This window comes from Malus sylvestris, chromosome 14 (assembly GCF_916048215.2).
Source record: "Malus sylvestris chromosome 14, drMalSylv7.2, whole genome shotgun sequence".
In the NCBI taxonomy this organism is placed as follows: Eukaryota; Viridiplantae; Streptophyta; class Magnoliopsida; order Rosales; family Rosaceae; genus Malus; species Malus sylvestris.
In genome coordinates, this window is record NC_062273.1 from 23,069,254 (window position 1) to 23,093,220 (window position 23,967).

The 23,967-nt window shown below is 36.8% G+C and overlaps 2 protein-coding genes across 2 annotated transcripts; both read left to right on the plus strand.

The window, feature by feature from the left end:
* The first annotated feature begins 12,004 nt into the window (after positions 1-12,004).
* Positions 12,005-16,041, plus strand: LOC126598840 (ubiquitin-like modifier-activating enzyme 5). The gene is made up of 14 exons (XM_050265200.1): positions 12,005-12,201; positions 12,633-12,701; positions 12,802-12,915; positions 13,022-13,150; positions 13,393-13,461; positions 13,667-13,819; positions 13,957-13,993; positions 14,126-14,208; positions 14,321-14,395; positions 14,696-14,770; positions 14,928-15,014; positions 15,127-15,242; positions 15,415-15,461; positions 15,639-16,041. The coding sequence occupies exons 1-14, from the start codon at positions 12,112-12,114 to the stop codon at positions 15,770-15,772; spliced, it is 1,278 nt and encodes a 425-aa protein (XP_050121157.1). The 5' UTR covers positions 12,005-12,111; the 3' UTR covers positions 15,773-16,041.
* Positions 16,042-20,002: 3,961 nt separating this feature from the next.
* LOC126598839 (uncharacterized) lies at positions 20,003-23,809 on the plus strand. The gene is made up of 12 exons (XM_050265199.1): positions 20,003-20,400; positions 20,590-20,718; positions 20,813-20,905; positions 21,041-21,120; positions 21,471-21,584; positions 21,849-21,922; positions 22,047-22,123; positions 22,439-22,522; positions 22,609-22,701; positions 22,811-22,918; positions 23,031-23,102; positions 23,212-23,809. The coding sequence occupies exons 1-12, from the start codon at positions 20,083-20,085 to the stop codon at positions 23,635-23,637; spliced, it is 1,668 nt and encodes a 555-aa protein (XP_050121156.1). The 5' UTR covers positions 20,003-20,082; the 3' UTR covers positions 23,638-23,809.
* Positions 23,810-23,967: the final 158 nt, after the last annotated feature.

The window sequence follows — 23,967 nt, forward strand, 5'->3', positions numbered from 1 at the left end:
CATCGTCTTATTTTATCACCCATCTTTTAATAAAAAATTTAATACCAAATCTACTTTCTTGTAAAATGACATCTAAGACCAAAGAAAATAAAAACCCCTACTCTCTAGGTTGTTAGGTTCGTTTTTCCCCATCTTCTAGAACAACCCACCTCTCTAAATCTTCAAAAAATCAAGTCCCCTATACCTTTGGCCATTTTAATTTGATTTGTTTGTTTTTGTTGTCAGTACCAGCAAACAACCTTGAAAACTAGGATAAAGGCTTGTTTGTCCACAATCCACGTACCAATTGTTGTGGGAGGTGCAAATGAAGTGGAACATGGTGTTCTCGGGGGCGGGGCGGCGTGCTGGAGGATGGAGAAGACACCGGGAATTGTGTAAAATGTATTGTATAGATGCGATCCTCATTATGCATCTTGATCAATTGAATTGTGTCTTTGTAGATTTTGTTTTACTCAATAAAAATAAAAATAAAAATAATTTCAATATAAAGGTTATTTTAGGAATAATAGTTGGTGGGAAGATAACATTTCAAGTTTTTAACTTTTTGTAGTGGGCGGGATTATAATATGGGTGGAGAAGTAAGACACTGGGATGGGTCTAGTAGGTACCGTTTGATACGTGGGACGGGACGGGACGGAACGGGAAAAGCCGTTCTGTCCGACGTTTGGTGCGCCTAAAAACTGTGGAACGAGTTGTCCCATGGGACGAAATTTGGCTGATTTTTCGTTCCATCTCTTTCCCCTAGAACGACCCGTTCTACATCCGTGGAACATAAATTTATAACATTTTATGACAAAATTTCGCCTTATCTTTTTCAATATTTACATCATCCGTTCCGTCCTGTTCCGTCCCGTCCCGTCCCGTCCCGTCCTGTTCCGTCCTGTCTCGTCTCGTTTCATCCCGTCTGCGTACCAAACGGTATCGTAGCACTCTAAAAATAATACTCGCAAATCTATTCCTTATAAGCAAACACGCCTTAGTATTTTTTATACATTAAAAAGAATCAAAAGGTTAGGTTTTATCTGCAATAGTATTTTGAATAAGTAAGTGGGGGAATATGCATACAACGTTAGAAAGAAAGAAAAAATTGGTGGAATCCGTCCCCATTTGTCCCAAAACGAGTTTAGGTGAGCTTCGAGACTTAATTCTAAGATTCTAATCACTTCTGGGATGATTTTTTACGAAATCTGGAACGAATGTAGACGATGACCAGTTTTTGGGTTTTCTGCAGATTGTGTTATTTCTAACGAAATATGCATATAAGACAATTATTTAAGAGTGATGTTATTTCAACGCACAAAATTAACACTTGAAAAGTCTGTCAGCGCATGTGTCTAGATAACTTTACTGATTGCATAATCGTCAAATTGCCACCGATCGGATAATTCATTAAAGAAAGCACATACACAAAATGTTAACACATGATTATTTTTTATTTATAAACGAAGTTTCAAATTAATTTGGCTTAAATCCCCATGATATATGCTTAGTTCTCATGGAAGCAGCATGAAAAACATGTTTATTGGCTTTTAGTTTATTGCCTGCATGAGTGACGGAAAAGCCAAACTTTCCAAGTCTTACGAAGGATCTTATTTTTCATCATGTTCTCGGACTAAATCTCCATCAAAAAATTGGGTAAGAGTAGGACCTTACTTTATTCAATCCAAACAACTTCTTACCATACAATGTGTACATGCCTATCTTCTTCTTTTTTCTCGTGAATTAAACGTGGAAGTTCGGCACATACATAAACCATTTTGTAAGTTTCAAATTTTCACGCAAGTATAACGTCATGCACCATTCTAAAAATTCTCACCTAGGCACAGTGGCTGAGCCAGAATTTCGAGTGAGAAGGGACCTTTCACACACATGTATCTATAAATAAATAAATAAATATATATATATATATATATATATGCGAGTGGATAAAGATTGAATTTATAACATGTTAATATATGCAATTTGTGTAATCTTCACAAAACTGGAGGGGCCTCTATTAAATTCAATACTAAGAAGAAAAATATATACAAACCCAAACAACCAAGTAAGAGATAGATTGTGCAGGGCTAAAGAAAATACAAAGAAGTAAGAAAAAGAAGGATAAGGGGAAGATGTCTGCAAATAAAGAAGGTGGTTTGCTTTAGAAAATTATAGGGTGTATATTACTCTTAGATTAGAAAATCGAACTAGTAGTGAGGTTGCTTTTTCCATTTAAAATTGCACGTCTCTTTTAAAACTCCCTTGCCAAACTCATTGTTTCATTAAACAGTCAAACAAAATTTAAAACCAAAACAGTCTAATGACGTCGTTTGCTTCATCTTCTTCCATGAGGTTCACACCTCTGCAAATAAAAACTTGGTGCCGTTGGTTGATTTCATACACCTTTGACATAAGTTAGGATGAGCCTAGGACCCTAGTCCTTTGGTGGTTGCACCCTTGCCTAGGCACCCGTCTAGGTCGCGACTCTCATTTAGACAGAAGATCGATAATTTTAATTTTGCATTTTATTTTTAATAAAATGTAAGAGATTTGTTGAATACTTGGACAAACACTCATTATATGCTTGAATCACATGTTTTCAATATTGTTTTAATACTCTATGATCTATATATCATTTTATTTTGCAATTTATGTATCCCAATATAGTTATCTATTTTATTTTTTTTAATTTGAATATGAACTTATTTATACGAAATATAATAAATTTACTTTAAATTTCCTAGCCTGCCTAGGCTCAGTCTAACCGCCTACACGCTAGTTCCCATTTTGCCGCCTGACTAATGCCTAGTATCTTTTAAGTTAATTGATAGTAAGTGTGATATACGACAAAGTTTGTAAACCGGTTGAGTCGTAATAGTACCTTGCGATGTTGTCAACTCATTTATGTTATAATACATATTTAATCTATTAACATTCTACTCTACGAAAAATTATTCACACATACGCTCATACTATAAGTGTAATATCCCACATCGTCCAGGGGAGTGATCCTTAAATGTATATTCTCATCCCTACCTAGCACGAGGCTTTTTGGGAGCTCATTGGCTTCGGGTTCCATAGGAACTTCGAAGTTAAGCGAGCACTCCCATGATAGGTGACCCATTGGGAAATCGCTTGTGAGTTCCCAAAAACAAAACCGTGAGGGAATGGTAAACCCAAAGCGGACAATATCGTGCTACGGTGGTGGAATGGGCTCGGGATGTGGTGACCCCAGGTCGGGATGTGACAAATGGTATCAGAGCCAATCCCTGGTCGGAAGTGTGCCGACGAGGACGTTGGGCCCCTAAGGGTGGTGGATTGTAACATCCCATATCGCCCAGGGGAGTGATCCTTAAATGTATATTCTCATCCCTACCTAGCACGAGGCCTTTTGGGAGCTCACTGGCTTCGGGTTCCGTAGGAACTTTGAAGTTAAGCGAGAAAGAGGTCATAGCACTCCCAAGATGGGTAATCCACTGGGAAGTCGCTCGTGAGTTCCCAAAAACAAAACCGTGAGGGAATGGCAAGTCCAAAGCGGACAATATCGTGCTACGATGATGGAACAGGCCCGTAATGTGGTGGACCCAGGCCAGGATGTGACAAAAAGACGAGATGGTTTTATGATACATGCAAAAAAAAAAGATTCATCACAGTAAAAACCCTAATATATATGATGTCTCTATCTGCCCCTATCAATTCATTACACATTTCATACTCTTAGGCATGGTGGTGCAACTTGAGAGTTGTGAAAGTTTCACAACCTTTTATCAGAAATATATACGTGTCTAATCTTTTCTCTTGTTGGATTAAACGTGGAAGTTGTCACATACATAAACCACTGTGTTAAGTTTCAAATTTTCATGCAAGTATTATTGTTGGGGATTATGATGTAGGAGGCAATTTTTTTCAAAAAAAAAAAAATTGTTATATTATTATGCAGTGTTACTAATTTAGTTGTTCATGTTACACACGTACTTTTTTAACATTCTATTATAAGGAATAAACTAATTATGTCACTCATGTAAATAATATTATCTAGGGGTGCAAGTTAAAATAGTGTTTTTTATTTTGACAAATTAGAATGAAAATTGGTATGCATTTTAGAGATTTCGAGAACTCCGAATTTTCGACATGAAGTTTTCCTAAGTGTTTAGACCTTATTCAATTAAAAATTTTGAATTTTTATTTTTATTTTTAAATTTATTTATTAAAATTATGTATTTTGTAATCACCTTTTGTATTTTATTGTTAGTCGTGGATACATTTTGATCATTATTCTTATATTAATCATACACATATATAAAAAAGCACAAGCATCCTACTCCTATGTTATACCACAAAATGAAATCAATTTATACACAAGCATATACCAATGAAAGAAATAATAAAATGCATGTATGAGAAAGTTCGGGAATATTAAAAAACTTGCAAAAGATATGAATTTCTAAATTGTGTTCCAAAACTTTCAAGATTACTCCTATTCTAAAAAAAATCTGAATTTGAAAATGTGAACCGATCCAATCAAATTTTAAAATTTTGTAATAAAAAATGAAAACGTTGTTTTTGATCTGATCCTTCTAAACATCACCATACTATTACCGTCACATGCACCCAAAACATGACATCGGAGTCAAAACCTTATATGATGTCTCTATCGGCCTCCATCTGTACATTGATTACTCATTTCGTACCCTAGGGCATGGTGGTACAAGTTGTGAGCTGTGAAAGTTTTGCAAACCAAGTTACTAACGTGGATATACATATATTTCACATTTGTGAGTGGGGACATGAACAAAAATTGAATTAAAAAAAACTTCCAAACTCCTACAACTTGGATATGGGAATGAGGATTTGGATAAGGCTTGAGGATGTGGAGTTGGTGGAACACAAATCTTGTCCATTTGTAATAGTTTGGTAGAAAATGAGTGCTGCATTGAGGCCATTTGCCACAAGCATGCATGCACCTTTCAGATTAACAATTTAACAATAGTATCCTTTAATTTTTATTTTATTTTTAGCAAAAAAGGAATCAGTTGGTGCTTTGCCATGACAACTCACATTTTTGGAGGCTATGAAGAGTCACATAGGTATTTCAGTATTTCTCTTATCACCATTGTATGATTATATTTTTTTTCTTCTCTTTTTGGTAATTTGAATTTATAATTATTGCTTAACTCAATCTTAATCTAGACTCAAGAAACTAAAACATCAAAATCAAGGGTTAATTAATTAACAATTAATTTAAATCCCCATGATGTAAAGCATTCGCACTGTGGGTTCTTTGGTCCAAGAACAAATTATATCGCTGTGCTAATCTGGAAAGGAGGCTATTAGGCTAATTGCATGTTCACACACTTGGCTTAATCTTTTGCCTCTTAGGCTAAGGTGGCAATGGCATCAATCAATTTGGGGTAAGCCTTTTAAGGTTGGTGTGACATCGTACATATGTCGTTTTAATGGTTTACATGTGGCTAATGCTATGGACTTGAAATAATTAGAACCAGTAAACACCACGGTGTGACTTAGCAATTGAGAATGAATTTCATATTCAAATTCCACACGGTATGTCCTAAGTTCAATTTTCGACGTTGGTGAATCGCACGATGGTGGCCAGTGAAAGCTAAAATGCATTTGTAAACCTTCCTGAACCCCAAAAGGATAAATTGTTGTGGCGAACCCATCAAATGATTCCTTTTTAAAATAATAATAATTAGAATCAGTCAATTGGCTATCTACACATGCCTCGTTACTGTAGACTTATATCTTTTCAGTTTTGGGTCCAGCCATGGCTTTGTTACGCTAACGCTAAGTGACAAATTGGTTGATCTTAATCAGATTGATTAGTGCCATATTACCGACCAAAACTGTTGTCCAAATCTTTTAATTAATTATGTGTGTGATGGCTGATCTTGGTGACATATTGCATGTGCAGTTGAACTCGATCGTATAGATTGTGAACACGGATCTAATGACTTAGATATTGATTTAACACTAATTAGAGACGGATAAGTACGTCATTCGCGCCACAACATCACTTGCAACGTGAATTAGCATCGCGGAAAAATCTAAGTGCATGGACGATTTTATGTATCTACAATATTATATGATTCATATTTTACTGAAATATTGAAGGAATCAATATCTCGACATAAACTAAGAGGCAATTCTCGTGCCACTCCACCTGATCGTACAAAACTTGTATGCATCCTGACTTCGAAGACTCTTTCATAGAATTCCAACAATTTTTCCCATTCCTCAAAAGACCACAGGAACGGAGTTGATGATCCCACATCCATACGTTGCGAGAGGAGATTTGCGCAAAATTCTGGGTCTTAACTTTGTAAGAAAATATAAGATTAGCAATGTGACATCAATGAAGAAGTTGATGCTCCCACGTTCATGAAGAAGTTCTTCTTTTTAACAATAAAATTAATACAAAATGGCGACTTTGACTTGTTGATGATCCCTGCGATGCAATTGCATACGTGGTTGCGTTGCGTGCTGCATAAACATCTAAATAATTTTCGTCTTCTGATGCAAGTTATCCCCCAGTCAGATGACTAAATTAATTAATATATAAGACCTCACTTGAGTCTTCAACGACAGTACTAACATAAATTTTTTACATAAGAGCACACACTAATTAAGAGTTGATAACAATTAATTAACTAGCAACAGTCTACAGGAGCAACTATAATACAATTAAATAATTTATTTTAATACATATTTCGTCGTCTTCAGCCTCAAAAAACATCACGACAACCACGTTTCGCAGGACAGACATACCTCTAATTCAATTTTTTTTTTGTTAATTAGGAAGGATTAATTAGCCACAATCACAAGCAAAGTTGCATCATCAGGGGTTATTTTGATTTTAAGATAACTTCTAGGGCATGGTCGGTCGTTAGTTCTTGTTTTACATTCACATGATTGTTTTCTGAACTCATTGGATATGTATATAAGCAAGTGATGCAAATTTCTGAGAAGTCATAGATTTCGCTTATTGACCTCGCAACTTAAGAGAGAATGACAATGACTGGCTGATGTAAACCTCTCCACATCTTAAATTAACTTTTGTTGTGTGCTTATGACTGATTGAGAATTTGAGAGAGAGAAAGATACGCCACCCTTCAAAAGCAAGAGGGATATATATGTTATCCTTTAATAATATAATGTCATAGGTAAGTTTTTATCCACATAATAGTATATAATAGAACCAAAATGGCATGTAACAGTGAACTCGTTTAATGTAAGCTTGCTCTGTTTAGAAGCTATCGTGTTGAGGGGCATAATCACAACATACCAAGTACTTCTTCACATGCATGCATATTGAGTGAAAGAGACTCGATGAGCAATTTAAACCCTAAATTAGTTGTAAAACAAAGCTCATTGTTGAAGGATTCCCCAATATATCCAAACAACTTTTAGAGTTAGGTGCAATGTGATGCCCGCACTACACATTGAAGCATGTCTACATTGTTTTAGAAACCCATTTACGTGCCACTTTTGAGCAACAATAATTCTATACTAAAGGAAGAATATATGTGACCCCATGCCAAGAGGCATTGATACTGCAGTACTCGATTGCATTCATTCTAGTAATGATACATGCATGGTGCGTTGTTGCATCTCTTGCCGGGCCATGCCGAGGCCAAAAGCTTGGGTGCTGCCATCCGACATGACAGAAGATGCGCGATCGATCGATCGATATAGTGTTGGCTAAGGTTTTTAGGTGATAAAAATGTCGCTTAGGATCAATTGTGAAGGTAGAACCCTAGAAGAACACCTTCCTTTCTGTGCACGCTAAGGTCCCAAATGTCAGTCGTACCATGATGTGCTACGCTATCGGTTATATAATGAGATTTACTGTTGCTATTGCAGCTATAAGGCTGCATAACTGAGAAGTGACGACAGCTTGCGTTTCTATTTTTGGTCAAAGCCAAGAGCTACAGAATGATAACCTTGTAAGTAGTACACACTACATACCATATATACATTATATACGTAAGACGGAATCTACAAGTTTGGTGGGGTTTGATCCTTCTACGTCTAGATTGATAAAGGAGCTTTTGCTCATGGGATTCATTATGGTAAAAATTGTGTCTGAGTCGTGTTTGGTGTTACCATCTTAGACCAAACAAAGAAGAAGAGCGTCGTAAAACGAGTTAAGATGATAATAATAGATTTTTAGGGTTCAATTCTAATCATATCTCAATCATGAATTAATACTATTATACCGGGATCAAGATTCTAAAAAGCGACAGGCTCTAGTTTGTGCGCGCAGGAGTCTAGACGGATTTTTATTTAATTTTAATTAGATTTATTATATATAATAATCAAAATATATACATAAGTGACTACTCACACAACTATATTTAAATTAATTAATTATATATACACACACACTTGTATTGGAAACATAAATACAAAATAAAATGACATATAAATTATAAAGTACCACAATTGAATGAATACATAAAGTAATATATATATATATATGGGTATTTAGAGTTATTTTACAAGAAAGAAAGTCAAGAATTCTTTTACAAGAAAATTATCTTCGAACCCTTTAATCTAAAAAGAATAATGTAAAGCAACAAAAAATGAAACAGTTGAGTCTGGTAGCGTAGACTTGTAACTAAGTAGGACATTAAAACGATTGATGGATGATAGACCTGATCAAGTGAGATATGATGTTTGAAATATATTCACTACGTCACTTTAAACACGCCCCAAGAGCCTCGAGTTAACAGGGCACCTCACGGGTAGCCAACAAACAAAAAGTGAAACGCCTAGGGCTTCCTAGACCACCTAATCGCTGTCTAAAGACTTCACCGAATTTCTAAATACCTAGACCCTAATCGGGACGGCCTTCAGTGCCTAGGTCCTTCCCAGGCTGCTTTTTCGACAGTGACAGGGATTGGATTAGGCAAATTTTTTGTAAACTTTTACTTGATTTAGTTCATCAAAGAATATGTTCCTACTTCCCATCAATTTTCATTTGGGATAAAAGTGGTCCATTCTGGAAAGAGGACAAAGCTTTTCCATGACATAATGGGACACAGCAATATTCATGGATCGTTCTTCAAAGCCATCGAGTTTTAGCCCCAAAAGAAACCCTACTAAGACCAAATCCGACCTTGGGTTAAATCCTATTTTTAGGTTTTATTCTCCCCCTATATCTAACCTAACTCATACTAAATGTGTGGGCTAAAAGCTAAAAGCCAAATCCCCCTAGGATTTAGCTCAGAAAATGGTGTGGGTACCACCAGCGGGACTCCACCCACATGGGCATGTCTCCTAGGATTTGTTAAATCCAACGGTTGAGATCGAATATAATTAAATTTAACGGTAAAAAAAATATCTAACAGCCCAAATTTGAATACAACAGCTAAAATAATTAAAAAAAAATTATTTAACTCAAAATGCACCCAAATTTAGTGATTTTTCAATATTTATCAGAATTTAAATATTTTTAAGTTAAAATGTTCATAAAATTAAATTATGATAATGTATATAATTTTTTTTAAATTACTTTAAAAGAAAAAATTAGCCTAAATTTATTTTTTAATAATCCCAATCTAAAAAATTTAAGCCAGAAGTGTTGGATCAGAAAAGTTATTTATTGGCTAAAACCTAAATTTTATGGGCTAAAATTTTTAGGTTTTAACCCAAAGGTTGGAGATGGTCTAAATAGGCAAAGCAAAGCCTTTTTTATTTTCTTTCTGTTGATGCACAAAATCGAAGGTCTTGGAACAACGTAAATTCGACCGTGAATCTGCAAGAAATGTAAATAACACAAGATGTATCGTGGTTCACCCCAAGATTCGGGCTACGTCCACACTGATTGTATTTCTCTGTAAGAGTTGAAGAGGGAGAGAGAGAGAGAGCTTTTCTGTGAGGATGAGAGCTTTGAGAGGGTGATGATATGGCCTAAGGATTGGCATCTGAGGGTGAGAGTGAGGCCCTTTCCTTTATCACATAATTACATTTAAGTCCTCCGAGTATTTGTACAAGATCTAAATACGAGGCCTTAAATATGGTATAAACACTTTCCATATGCATAAGCAATCAAATAACTCTTCTAGCTAGCTCACACAAACACAAACAAACAAATCAAACAACCATTTTTTCTGGTAATTTAGACCTACCCGATTTCTATTTGTAATCATATACTTGAATAAAATATTTTAAATGGGAAACAACATAAATAATAACATTATAAGGAATTTTTTTTTTCTTAATAGACGCTTGATATGATATTATATTGTCAGATTGGAACTTAACTTGACTCATTAAAATTTAAACAAGCGAACGTATTTGATGTCGGTATAGTTCAAACCCACAGTTTGCTATTGTAATATTGTAAATTGTCCGCATCACTTTCTTCCTAATTAGTGTGCTTAAAATTAATAACACTACTAAAACTGAAAAATGTGGGAAGTTGCAGAAGACAATTTAGACCCACTAAAACATTGAAATATATGGTTGACAAAATTTGGGTGGCGTATCAAACTATGTTATAATTCCATATGAAATTTCGCACGCAGGAACAGAAGTTGGGATGAACAATTGCACACAATACCACAAGGAAGTTGAAATGGTTTCTTCCCTTTGGGCCCCACCTTACATTCATTTATTTAACATCATTAATAATTGAAAAATCTTATTTCGGTTCCAACTTATGTACGTGAGACACTCGTTTGTAGGAGAGAAGTTAATAAGTAATGGTGTTTCAAATAATAATTCTCGTTTGTTAGAGAAGATTTACTTTTTTTTTTTAAACAAACGATACCATCTACATCTAAGTGATGAGGGAGCGGACTAATTCTCACAATGATCTAGCAATAATGTGATTCAAATTCGTCTTAGGTGAAAATCAAACTTAAAACCTCTCACTTACAAATGAAAAGGAATACCACTATACCATTAGAGAAGATTTACTTAGATATGCCTATTCACTATATTAAATGCATTTAAAAAGAATAAATGAATTACAACTTTCATATTTGTTCAAGTTGAAGGTTGTTTGTGAAGAAAAGATATCCTTATTAATCTCCACAAAAATTGTAGGATCAAAATGGAGAACTTTTCTTTATGAGTAACTTTCAATTTGGACAGAATAAGGAAGTTGTATCCATTTCTTACTTCAAAATGCCTTTAATATAGTGAACAGTCATACCCAAGCTAGCCTTCTCTAACAAACGAGACCTAATAGCATTTACATTTCTGAAGGCGAAATAATGACACTGGTGCATGTAGATTGGACAAAGTTATACTTTTTTATACAACGATATTCTACTCTAAATGTTAATCTGAAACTTCATACTTCAATAAGAGACATTATCATTAGAACGCAACATTAGGTGCTGCATAGCCTTAAATAAAGTTAAGGGTGAGGTTCAAACAAGGAAAGGCTTACGGTGGATACCTAGTCACCCAGAGACGAGGAAGGGCGTAGTAAGCGACGAAATGCTTCGGGAAGCTGAAAATAAGCGTAGATCTGGAGATTCCCGAATAGGTTAACCTTTCTTTCCAACTCTTTTTGTTGTAAAGTAACATTCTATATTCATAATGTGTCTCAAACAAGAGAAATAAACAAACATAAAACTATCATATATATATATTAACGATATTTACTGACAAACAAGTTCTACTTTTATTGTTTAATTTTTAGGAAAACTAATGAAAGGAGTTTGAAAACTTTGAGTTTTAACGATAAGGACAAAATAAAGGGTAAAGTAATTAGTACCAGGATTGACTTTTTAGTGTAAAAATGTAATTTTTTGTTAAAATAAACAGTACCGGTAGCTTTTCGTTAAAATTCTTTTATTTTTCTCTTTTGTCTCGTTGGTTAACGGAATTAACCAGACAAATACTTTGGTCCTTATAGTTTAAGTTGTCGCAATTTAGGGCTTTTTAAGCAATACAGATATTACGAACTATTCGATGGCCCAATTTTTCGGGGCCCAAATTGTTGGTCCACTCTCGGTCTCACAGGCTCACAGACCAGCTCCGGCAAAGTGGCAAACAACAGTGACACCATTTCCTTCGCTGCCGCAAGGCAGGTACCGGTTCCCGAATTTAAGAGCGTTTTTTTAGAGAGAGAGAGAGAGAGGAGAGAGAGAGGCAATGGAGGTGGAACTGAAGGAGTTGTTGAGCGACCTTGAATCGCTGAAGAAATCGCTGGCCGATCCTTCTCATCATGCTCCCATCGATAAGGTAAAATCTCGCAATTCCGATCCGTTTGAGATTCAGCGGAGAATTTGAGAGAGCTTTTGGTTTGGATTTTACTGGTTGCGATCGAATTAGCTGCTTGATTTGGCTGAAACGGATCGATTTTCGGTTTTTATATTTTAATGTTCATTGTTCATATGAAGTTTCAGTAATCTATGCGTGATCTTTTGATTGGGATTGCTTGTTAATTGATTGCATGTTTATTCGTTTAATTTTTTGGTGGTTGTTTGTTTCCTGAGAAAATTAAGAGAAAGAAACTAGGATATTTAATTATTTGTGTTTAGCTTGAAGTTTGATTTATGAGACATAAGTGAAACGTTTTCAATTAGCTGAATGCTGAGAAGTTTACTAAGGTTTTGTAATTTTTCTTGTAGAGCTGACTTTTCTTTTTGCTTCATGAAAAATGTAATTTGTAGCTACAATTGCGTGTAGAACGCCTTACGAGCCTTGCAAATTCTGGACCTGTTCGGCGTTCAAAAGTGAAGGTAATTCTACGGTTTATCTGCTGTCATTGTCAAAATGCATGATATTAGGTGATGATTGCATTGTTTGTTCATGCATTATATGTTATGTTGGCACTGGCAGGATATGAGTGCCGAGGTGGTAGATAGCAATCCTTACAGTAGGCTTATGGCACTTCAGAGGATGGGTATTGTGGAAAATTATGAAAGAATACGGGACTTCTCAGTTGCCATTGTTGTATGTATTTATCTCCTCTTTCATTGTTTCATTTTGTAATTATAAACGAAATTAAATCTAGTTATTGCCAATGCCTTGTAGTGATGTCCTATTTCGTTATATGCAGGGAGTAGGCGGTGTAGGAAGTGTAGCAGCTGAGATGCTAACAAGATGTGGTATTGGTCGCCTTTTGTTGTATGATTATGACAAAGTAGAGTTAGCTAACATGAATAGGTTATTCTTTCGACCAGAGCAGGTATTCATACTTGTTATTCTCATTCGTCATTCTTAATATGTGAAAATTTTCTTTACCGGTCCTCAATCAGGTCATTTTATGCTTCAAAGATTAGGTGTTTTATGCTTCAAAGATTTACCAAAGTCCCTTTCTCGCCTTTATTCCTTTTTTTTACATACCCCACAAAATTTTATTTTCCAAGTAATTCATGATCATACATTTTTGAAGTTTTCATTTTAATGTGAATGTGTTTTCCTTCTCAGAGTGGTATGACGAAAACAGATGCTGCTGTACAGACCCTTTCAGACATAAACCCCGATGTTGTGCTTGAGGTAAGCATTTATCAGGATTTTTTCTCCTTTCAAACTTCATCACAACTTTTATGGTTTATTCGATCTTAATTTTTCTGTGTACACTTTCTAGGCATAGATGAATGGACTGTATGATAATGCCAGTTGTATAGATCTTTGTATATTTGATCTCTCAATCATAGTGCCCATAGTTTGTAACCATGCTAATCAATTTCTTTGTGTTTAGAGCTATACACTGAACATCACAACTGTGCAAGGTTTTGATACCTTTATGGCCAGTTTAAAAAATAAATCGTTTCGCCCAAATAAAGAAGGCAGTGGAGTGGACCTTGTACTAAGCTGTGTTGATAATTATGAAGCAAGAATGGCTGTTAATCAGGTATGAAGTTATCACTTATACATTTATAATTATGTCCTCTTCGTTATAAATTTATAATTATGTTCTCTTCGTTCCTTCTGCCTCCAAGTAAACCATCATAATGGTTTTTTTATTTTTTTATTTTTATTGTGAAACAGGCTTGCAATGAACTGAATCAGACATGGATGGAGTCTGGTAAGCAAATAGTTCCTACATTTGTGAAACCTTAAGTGTTAACTGAAAGACTCATGGTGTATGACCTAGTTTTGTATGTATGAGTTATATGGTGAGGGACAAAATTCACATGAAGAACATAAACTTTGACAGGTGTGTCTGAGGATGCTGTTTCAGGCCATATTCAGTTGCTGATCCCTGGTGAGACTGCCTGTTTTGCATGTGCACCACCTTTGGTATGATTCTCTTGCTTGAACTTTGATGATGCTGAAGGATTCTCTGTGAGGAATGTAAAACATGAAGAATTGAAGATTGATATTCTTTGTCTTATATGTATCTCTTCCTTAGGTTGTGGCATCTGGAGTGGATGAACGTACACTTAAGCGTGAAGGGGTGTGTGCTGCATCTTTACCTACCACTATGGTAAGAAAATTTCATCTCCAGTCTGTTGGCGGCTCCCCTTCTTTGGACTTTTATCATTCAAACTTGCTAGTGTTAGTGTTTCACTGGTAGTTTGCTTCAAATTCATGTAGTAGAGTGACCGCATGAATGTGTTGGTACATAATACTACAAAGAGAAATAAAAAAAAATAAAAAAAAAATCTTTCAACTGAAGATGATGATTCATTTTGTTAATCTGTAGTAGTGGAGACAATCTATAACTGGTTGATTAATATGTCAGTATATCATGTCCTAAAGCAACTGATTTGTTTTCATCTTTTAGGGAGTTGTTGCTGGGCTTCTAGTCCAAAATACACTAAAATACTTGCTGAACTTTGGAAACGTCTCCCCATACTTGGTAAGTCGTATGTATATTCTCTCTCATTCTGCTTTATTTGGCAAAACATCTTGAAGGTTGTTGTAAAATCTTAGATCTATATGTTTAAGATTTAGCATCAAATAATGCATCGCTGCTCCGCGCCGATCTGCCTGAATTTTGATTTGCTTGGTTGCAGGGATATAATTCTCTTAAAGACTTCTTCCCAACTATGGAAATGAAGCCAAACCCTCAGTGTTCTAATTTTGCTTGTCTAGATCGGCAGGTAAAGAAACTAAGATCTGGCCTTGGGCACTCGAAATGGATCTAATGATTATTTATTTAAACATCCGGTTAGTTTGTTTGTCATTGATGCTGAGGCAATATCTACCGTGCAGAAAGAATACTTGCTCGTAAAGCCAGCTAGGGATGCTGCAATTAAAGCAAAGATGGAAGCTGAAGCATCATCAGTTCCGGAATCTCCACTTCATCTTGATAATGAATGGGAAATAAGGTACTTCTACCAACAATGGAATGTATCTTCATATTAAGTAGTTAATGTTTCTTCGTGTTAAATGGTTACGAACATCAGGGATGTGTCCCAAGTTGCATATAAAAAGAATGACATGCATTTTGGAGGACTAGTTTCATGGAAATGAAAGCATACGTTCAATTTGTGTTTGCAGTGTTGTTGATGATAACGAGCCAGAAAGTACGGAGGCCAAAACTCCAGGTAATTTATTCTTTACTGTTTCAAGTTCTATGGATTTCGCTCGAACATCTCGAATTTTTCCACCATTTGGAATTGGAATTCTGTGGTGATTTACAATTCCTTATATTTGATATATTTATGGGTTTACAAATTTATGAATGGCTTGTTTTCTGATCATCATCTGCCATCTGGTCTCAGATGCTCTTCCAGAAGGTCTTGTTCGCGAGCTTCCCAGTGCAGATGAGTTCCAAAAACCGCCTACTGAAGCTACAGAGGGTACAGTTGACGACCTAGAAGATCTCCGAAAGCAACTTGAGGCCCTAAATTCTTGAATACATCACAGATGTTCGTTTTTGAGGTAGTCCATCATTGCTTTAGCTATCAAAATCGATCCGTAGCTTTCGTGTATTTTTAAGGTTATAGTCACACCCTGGAGTGGGGTTTACATGAGACGGATAATACTAACTTCTCATACATCAAAGACATGGAGGTTTCTTAATGTTACATTATCTGGGATTTTCAGTTAAATTCTCAAATTTATTCTCCTTAGGGTGCGTTTGTTGCACCGGACTATCTCGGACTGGATTAGCTTCAGGGACTAGGTTGGAGTAACTTAGGGAAGCGTTTGGTGCAATGTTGGACTAAAAAGCAGGATAATTAATAAACTATAATATTATATTATTTATTGTATATCTAATATTATATTATAATTTTATTTATTTTATTATTTTATGAAATCATCTACCTCTCCCTAATGGCCAATATTTTTTTTATTTCTAGAATCATCTCTCAGAAAACCTATTTTCCTCCGCCACTCTCTCCCTCCCCTCTCTCAGTTTCACTATTTTTGTCTAGAATATCTATCTCTAACAAATTCTAAAAGGCACAACAAATCAATTCAAAGATTTCGGTTTTGGTTGAATTAGGGTCTGGGTTCTTGGTGGGGTTGAACCCAGATGAGAAATGGGCCACTGAGGTGGGTTTTTTCTGGGTGTTCCGAGACAAATTGGATGACGGCTTGGACAGCTGGACTGATTAGGAAGGTTACTTTCATATTCCTCTTCTGGTGTTTGTGCTTGGATGTCGGTGGGTTTTATTTTTGGGTTATGCGTTGGATTCCATCGATTCAGAGAGAAAGAAGAGAGAGATAGTTGTTAGCTTTGGAGGTGGTTGCTGGTTTGGGAGGTGAGTGGCTAAGGGTAATTGCAGACTTACTCTTCTGGGTTTTCTGGGAGATGGGTGATTGAGGGTAATTGCAGACTTACTCTTCTGGGTTTTCTGAGATGGGGAAGTCTACAGTCGTTGATAAGACGGACGAAGCAGGAAGGGGCGAAGCGGATTAGCAGTCCGCTCAATATTGAGGGGTCTCACTAAGACTGGCTAGAGAAGCCTTTAGTCTGGGCGAGTCCCTTCTAGTCTCATTAAAACTATCTCAGCTCCTAACAAACATAGGATTGGACTAATACTTAGTCCAGTGTAGTCTAGTGAAAGCCAGTGAAGGCAAACAAACACACCCTTAGAGTTTAAACTCGTAGATTACATGTGTGTGTCGTCCCATAACCACATGGTTCAAAGTTTTTGGTTAAATCTCGAAATAAATCAAATTCAATGGATATCGCTCATAGCGACAATATATTGCTCATATATTGAGGACATGTTAAAAGCTAATACTTACAGCAACTAGGGGCCAAATGCGTGAGTGGACACCCGAATGTGATTGCTAAGTAATGAATTTGTAAGTGAAATGTCGTTAACCGATCGAGCTACAAGCAACATCGGAGAAATGTCGTTAACCAGTCGAGCTACAAGTCCATTGCAATTCCATTGGACTTGACTTAAATACGTTTAGCTCCATATAAGTGAATACTATCAACAAAAGCAACACACATAACATGACAGATCTTCCAATTTCGATAAAATGAAGTAACGTAGAATCGATCATTAGTGCATATAAAGAATCAAGGATCTCGCTACTAACGAAAGACACCTACTCCTAGAGAGGGGCAGGAGGAACTAGTGAGACAGACTACTAAGCCACATCAGGAAGAGGATCGATCAAGCGATTATTCAGTTCTTGTACAGATCCCGCGGAATAGGCGTGCCAAATCACGGAAGTGCAGATAGAGCCTTTTTCCAGAAAGACAACTGAGGCATTGGAAGTACTCGTGACCGACCTTATCGAACTTATCAACCTTGACTGACTGGGTTCACAAATCACAGCCATTTTCTTCAAATTCTGAGCATGTTCGAGCACATACCTTGCAAACTCGATTAGATTAGAGTCGTTAAACCCTTCAGAGACCTCTAACTCTAAGGTTACATGCTTAAGCTGGGATATAAAATCCAGGTTTTGGAGTTGCCAATATGCGCTATCAAATCCATGTTCTGGTTTTCCGAACAAATGGGACACGTAAATCTCCAAGGTATTCAAATTAGGGAGTCTTTTGAAAAGAGAGGCCACTGTTGGAACTAGGTTGTTGTCAAACTCGTCAAAACTCCAGGTACTCATTCGCAAGCACCAAACGTTATGTAATGGTGGTGCAGTGCAACCTTCCTTGGACAGAGTTGTTATAGTCCATCGGTCGTGTAAAGCAAGAACTTTAACACTTTGAACAACACTAGAGAGGAGGAACTGATCATGAGATGCGGTTTCCATCTCAACTCCGGGCTGATTGTGGACAACTTCAAGCTCTGCTTTTTCCAAACGATTAAATTCCCCTGGATTCCGAATGTTCATCATCTTGGTTCCTCTCCATTGCATCCTCAAGTACCTAAGATTTGGAGCAGAGATTTCCAACGGCCTGCCATTGCAAGCTATATTTACACGCTCAAGTTTCTCAGCAGAGATATGAAGATGGTGGAGGGGGCTCCACCCCGAAATCAAGTGCAGCCGAAACGACTTCAAAGACGGGCTTTCAATGGTGATATTTTGTAACCTAGCCACATCTTTGAGTACCAATTCCTTAAGAAATCTGCAGGCCGACGAAACCCATTTACAAAATCCGTCACCATCTTCCACAGTCACTTCTTTCAACCTCAAGCAAACCAGATTAGAAACAGTGCAAGTAGCAATGCTGCGAGCTTTAATAATTGTATCAAACATTTCAAGATCTATAGACTTCAGAGACCCACAGTTGAAAGCGCAACAAGGAAACTCAACTGGTTCACGTTTGGCGTTGGCGGACGACCATATCCCATAGAAAACAGAAAGATTTTCAAGACGACAGTCGACAGCATTACGAATAGAAGCGCAAACTCGACGTGCCTCATTGTCCCTCCAATTTGGGATGTTGGTATCCCGCTCAAATCCATGGTGCGGAAACTCCCACTCAAGATCAAAGGTTTGTAACCGTATCTTGTCTTTGCCATTAGCGAGCTGGCGGCGGGAGAAGAAGTTGTCCAAGGAAGCCAGCAGCTCCAATCGCTTGTCGAAGGTGTCTGTAGAATCTGAGGGAAATTGAGAAAAATTCAAGGTGGGAATGGAGGAACCAACTTGCCTGCATCTTTTCGACAAGCTTCCGACTCGGATTACATCTGAGTAGGGAAGAGGGGACAGAATACGATGAACAACTTCATCGGGAAGACCACTGAATCTGTCGTCTTTGTTTATTTTAGCATCCGTATCCTCAACCTCATCGGAAGCGGAAGCGGAAGCAGGAGGAGCTATTTGTGATCGCTTCATCGTCGAGGACAATCGATTAGGGTTTTTTACTAAACCCTAGAGCTATATGTGTGTGGTATTAGCAATTTGTGTACATGCATATTATGGAAGTTATCGAATAAAAGTTAAAAAAAATAAAGAAAGAGAGACAAAAAATAGGAGTGGGAGAGAAAGTGGGTAAAAGTGAAAATTGTTGTGGTCTATATTTAACTGAGGAAAAAGACAGATGTATGGCAGGAAAGAAAGAGAGATCAAGAATATGCTTGAGGAATTCTGTGTGTTATTTCCCAAATCTTGTGCTAGAGAAACTTGCTCTTCAAGTAATACAAGGTTTAATAGGAAAGATCTTCTAGATTTGAAAGATTCCTAATATACCTTTACTTAGGATTTACATAATCACAATATTTATTATAATGTATATCACAACGAAACTTACATTATTATCTATAATTATTATAGCTACAATTAAACCCAATTAACGTAGTAAATGTTATTTTAGTCATTCACACATTTTTAACGCACATTTTGTAGAGCTACCGTCAATGTATTTTTCATTTTTTTTTTTAAGAAAATCTCGATAGTATGAGGAGTATTTTTAATTTTCACATAAAAAAAAGTTATTTTTCATATAGAAAAGGTTTTAATTGTTTTCGGAAAATTGTAGGCTTTAATTATTTTAGGGAAATTGGAGGCTTTAATTGTTTTAGGAAAATTGTAGGCTTTAATTATTTTAGGGAAATTGGAGGCTTTAAGTTTCTACCAAACCTCAGCTCCAATTGTTATTGCACAAGTTTCTCTTTTTTGAAGTCCTTTACAGAAATACAAATATTATTGTGGTGCTTTTTCTAATTACGAAGAAATTACAGAGTCCACGTGGCGTCTTCCATCGCGCGCAAAACCCTAAATTTGCAAGCGGCTCTCAGCCGTTTCAGAAATCAAAACCACCAAAAACTCCATCGGCGTCAGATCAGCTCCCTCCAAATGGCCCCGGTTGAAGACATAGCAGAGAAAGAGAAAGCAGCTCCCGAAGCAAAACCAGAAGCAGAGGTGGAAGAAGAGGAAGTGGAAGAAGACGAAGAGGAGGAGGAGCTTTGGACGTCGGACTCCGACGTCGGAGATGCGTTGGACTATTTGGACTCCAAGGACGACGACAGAGGAGTAGAAGGCGGCTTTACCATCAATTCACGGCGGCCCAATGCCCACGGCGGCCTTCACTCCCGCCCTGCTTCCTCGACCCTTCAGCCTCTCGCTAATCGCAACCAGAAGTTCACTACCCACATCCGAGCTTCGCCTCTGGAGGTACAAATTTTGCAAATTTAACACTGAAATTTTAATCGGGTTTGGTCTTCTTGCTGCTGTAATTGTATGTAAGACTTCGAATTTAAAGTGGATTTCAATTGTAAAATTGTTTGGTTGCAAGTCTGTTTATTGTTTGGTGCTGATTTTCTTGCAAAGTTGACGTCTTTTGTTTCGGTTTTGCGGGTGTAGGAGTGGGAAGGGAGGTTCAACGTTGGAATGTCCAACTCCGTGACCACTGCCATTCGGGGAAGTGTTCGGGACATGGCCATTGGCAGAACGAAAACTACTGAGAAAGCAGACCGTGCCACTGTTGAGCAGGTGAGAGACAGCATTTTCCATTCATGGGTTTTCTTTAATCATTCCAATTATGTGTTTTAGCTCATTAGTTGTAGTGATTGTGTGTTTTCACTAGGCCATCGATCCTAGAACTCGGATGGTTTTGTTCAAAATGTTGAATAGTGGCGTGTTTCATGATATCAATGGCTGCATTTCTACCGGGAAAGAAGTACGTATTGAGTTACTCATATTTTAACCTCTGAATGTAATTTATTGACTTGGTATTGATCTTGCTGCAGTGAATCGGTGATGATAACTGCTTAATTTAGTTTTGATCGTGGAATTGTTTTTTCTTCTTGAACAGGCAAATGTGTATCACGCAACAAAATCTGATGGCCAGGAAATGGCTATCAAAGTGTTCAAAACATCTATTCTGGTTTTTAAGTAAGCTTTCTGTGATACTTTGAGCTTGTTCCAATGGCTAATTGACAGTTTCACAATGTTATTAAGTTAAACACTATAAATTCTACAAATATGAGAAATTTCTTTGGGGCATAGAAATATATAGTGCTCAACTGCTCAGTGTTTACCACATCTTCTAAATTTTTTTATCATGTAGATGTATGATGTTTCTTTTGAATTTATTTTTAAATCCTTTTCTTTTTTCGTAAGTTATTATCTTGTTATCTTTCAGTTTCGAGGACAACCAGTTAGCGTGTTGAATCTTCCATACCTGTGTTTATAGCAATAGATTTATCATATATCTTACTAGTTTCCTGGCCAAAAAACTTCAGGGACAGGGATAGATACGTACAAGGGGACTACCGATTCAGACATGGATACTGCAAGCGCAATCCTAGGAAAATGGTGCAGACATGGGCTGAGAAAGAAATGAGGAATTTAAAGAGGTAAGAGAAACACAATTTTAAATACGAGTACAATTAATTCTTTGGTAAGTAGCAGCACTAATTTAATATTGTTTAAACCTGCATATCAGTACTCTCTTCACTTTGTCTCTGATAAGTACATATGTGGAAATACGAAGGAAGTGTCTATCCATTTTGCACTATGGTTCTAGCTTAAGCTTATGTAAAAACTCCATTTCAGTCCTATTAATTATAAAGCTAATTTTTGTCGTGCTAATGAATGTGAGATGGTCTGTAAAAATGCAGGCTAAAGGAAAACGGAATTAGGTGCCCATCTACAGTTATTTTAAGACTTCATGTTCTGGTCATGGAATTCATAGGTATGTCTAACTTTAATGGACATATATTCTGACGGAATATAAATCACAATTTGATTTGGTCCTATAGATTATGTAAAAAATTGTTTCTAGTTAGAGTAGCTTTGATTGATGTACTCTATTACAGGGAAATCGGGTTGGGCAGCACCTCGTCTTAAGGATGCTGCGTTATCGCTAGACAAGCTACGGGAAGGTTATATGGAGGTTTGCTAAAATCTTTGATATGAAAATATTTCTGTGATAATAATTTAAATACAAGAACCTATTGGCTAAAAGAGTTCTAGTGGGACATGTGCACAGGCCTTGAAAGCTCTTAGATTTTTTACTTTGTTGCTAGTCTTGGTGAAATTGCAGCTCACTTAAAGACAATCTTCAAGATTTGTTTTTGGATTGTATACGAAATACGAACGATTACTATTGGGAAACTTTTAAATGAACTACTTTTATGCTAGCAAAAATGTTTTTTGTGTTTGATATTTTCTTTGGGTACTGGAGTGACGGCGTAGTATTTTTTGCCAGATAATTATTGCTATGCGAACAATGTATCAGAAGAGCAAATTGGTGCACGGAGACCTTAGTGAATACAACATACTTTACTTTGAGGTGAGTTGCTACTAACTACTTGAAGTTTAAGCTTATTGCACATGATAGTGTGCTATGTTCTTATGTCTTCCCTTCCTCTTTGGCAGGGCCACTTGTACATTATTGATGTTTCTCAAGCAGTTGATCTGGACCACCCTCATGCCCTTGATTTCCTACGAGAAGATTGTGTCCATGTATCTGTAAGTTGCGGAAGTCACTTTCTTTCCAAAGTTATGCTTTCATTGCTTATGATAAGTACAAGTAATGCACTCACTGCTATGAGCTTATCAAGCGCTGTGTGGCATACAGGATTTCTTTAAGAAACATGGTGTAGCTGTTATGACAATTCGAGAGCTCTTTGATTTTATAGTTGATCCAACTATTGCTGATGATGCAGTGGAGAGTTATCTCGATATGGTTTGATTCCGTCCATTTTGGTCTCAAATATTAAAGAATTTATGTTCCTATACACTACAAATAAATAGATGAACATCTTAAGTAAGATCTCTGTTTGACTGGCTAACTTCAGGTACAACAAAAGGTTACGGCAAGAGGAGATATATCTGCAGAGGAGGAAATTGCAGACTCTGTATTTGTACAGGTGATGAAAATGTAACAATGTTTTATTGAATGCCTTTGACTTCGCATTGCGTGATTGTGGGCACCCGAACTTTTGGGACATTGATTTGTTTTTCTTCGCTTCTTTCCAGTCGTACATTCCAAAGACTTTAGATGACGTGAAGAATGCTGAGCGGGATGTAATACGGTTAACTAGCGGAGAGGACACAGGGGACATGTACTATAAAACTATTACAGGACTGAAGGAGGCTCTTCCTCATGGTCAACCAGCTTCATCTGAGAAGGAGCAGAAACAAGATGATGCTACTGCTGTAGCAGATCCCTCTGAAAATCCCGAGACTGAATCTGACTCTGATACAGATGACAACTCAAGTGACTTGGAAGGGCAGAGCTCCTCTTCCGAAACCAAGGCACAGGATCCTCTCGAAAAGAAAGCTGCTAGGAAAGAGAACAAGAAGAAAGTGAAGGAAGAGAAGAGGGAAGCTCGGAAAACCAAAGTGCCGAAGGCTCTGAAGAAACGAAAGAAAAAGATGGCCAAAGCACACAAGACCAGGTAGTTCTGCTTGGGATAACTATAGAGCAATGGATTGGATGCTGTTGTTTTAGAAAGGATGTTAGAAATATTTTTGGTAGGAATTAAATTAAGAAAATTGCTTAACTTGTACTCTTTTTCCTTTTTCCAAGAACTACATGTACCTTTGATATATGAAAATATAATCTTATTTTTGAGTTTGCATGTCATCTTATTATAACATTGTATTATCGACATGAAACGTCACGGTCGATGTAGTTGCTCTTCTCTTACACGCGATCATGTCAGTATTTAACGGTTGATCTTCTAGTCAACGCTGATGGGTGGTTTAAAATTACTACAATTTTTAAACTGG

Bases quoted from the DNA above. Each gene is read 5' to 3' on its own strand.
- LOC126598840 (XM_050265200.1), top strand. From the start codon at position 12,112: ATGGAGGTGGAACTGAAGGAGTTGTTGAGCGACCTTGAATCGCTGAAG. The intron at 12,202-12,632 runs GTAAAATCTCGC...TGTAATTTGTAG, and splicing joins ATCATGCTCCCATCGATAAG to CTACAATTGCGTGTAGAACG. The intron at 13,151-13,392 runs GTATTCATACTT...TTTCCTTCTCAG, and splicing joins TATTCTTTCGACCAGAGCAG to AGTGGTATGACGAAAACAGA.
- LOC126598839 (XM_050265199.1), top strand. From the start codon at position 20,083: ATGGCCCCGGTTGAAGACATAGCAGAGAAAGAGAAAGCAGCTCCCGAA. The intron at 21,923-22,046 runs GTATGTCTAACT...ACTCTATTACAG, and splicing joins TCTGGTCATGGAATTCATAG to GGAAATCGGGTTGGGCAGCA. The intron at 23,103-23,211 runs GTGATGAAAATG...GCTTCTTTCCAG, and splicing joins CAGACTCTGTATTTGTACAG to TCGTACATTCCAAAGACTTT.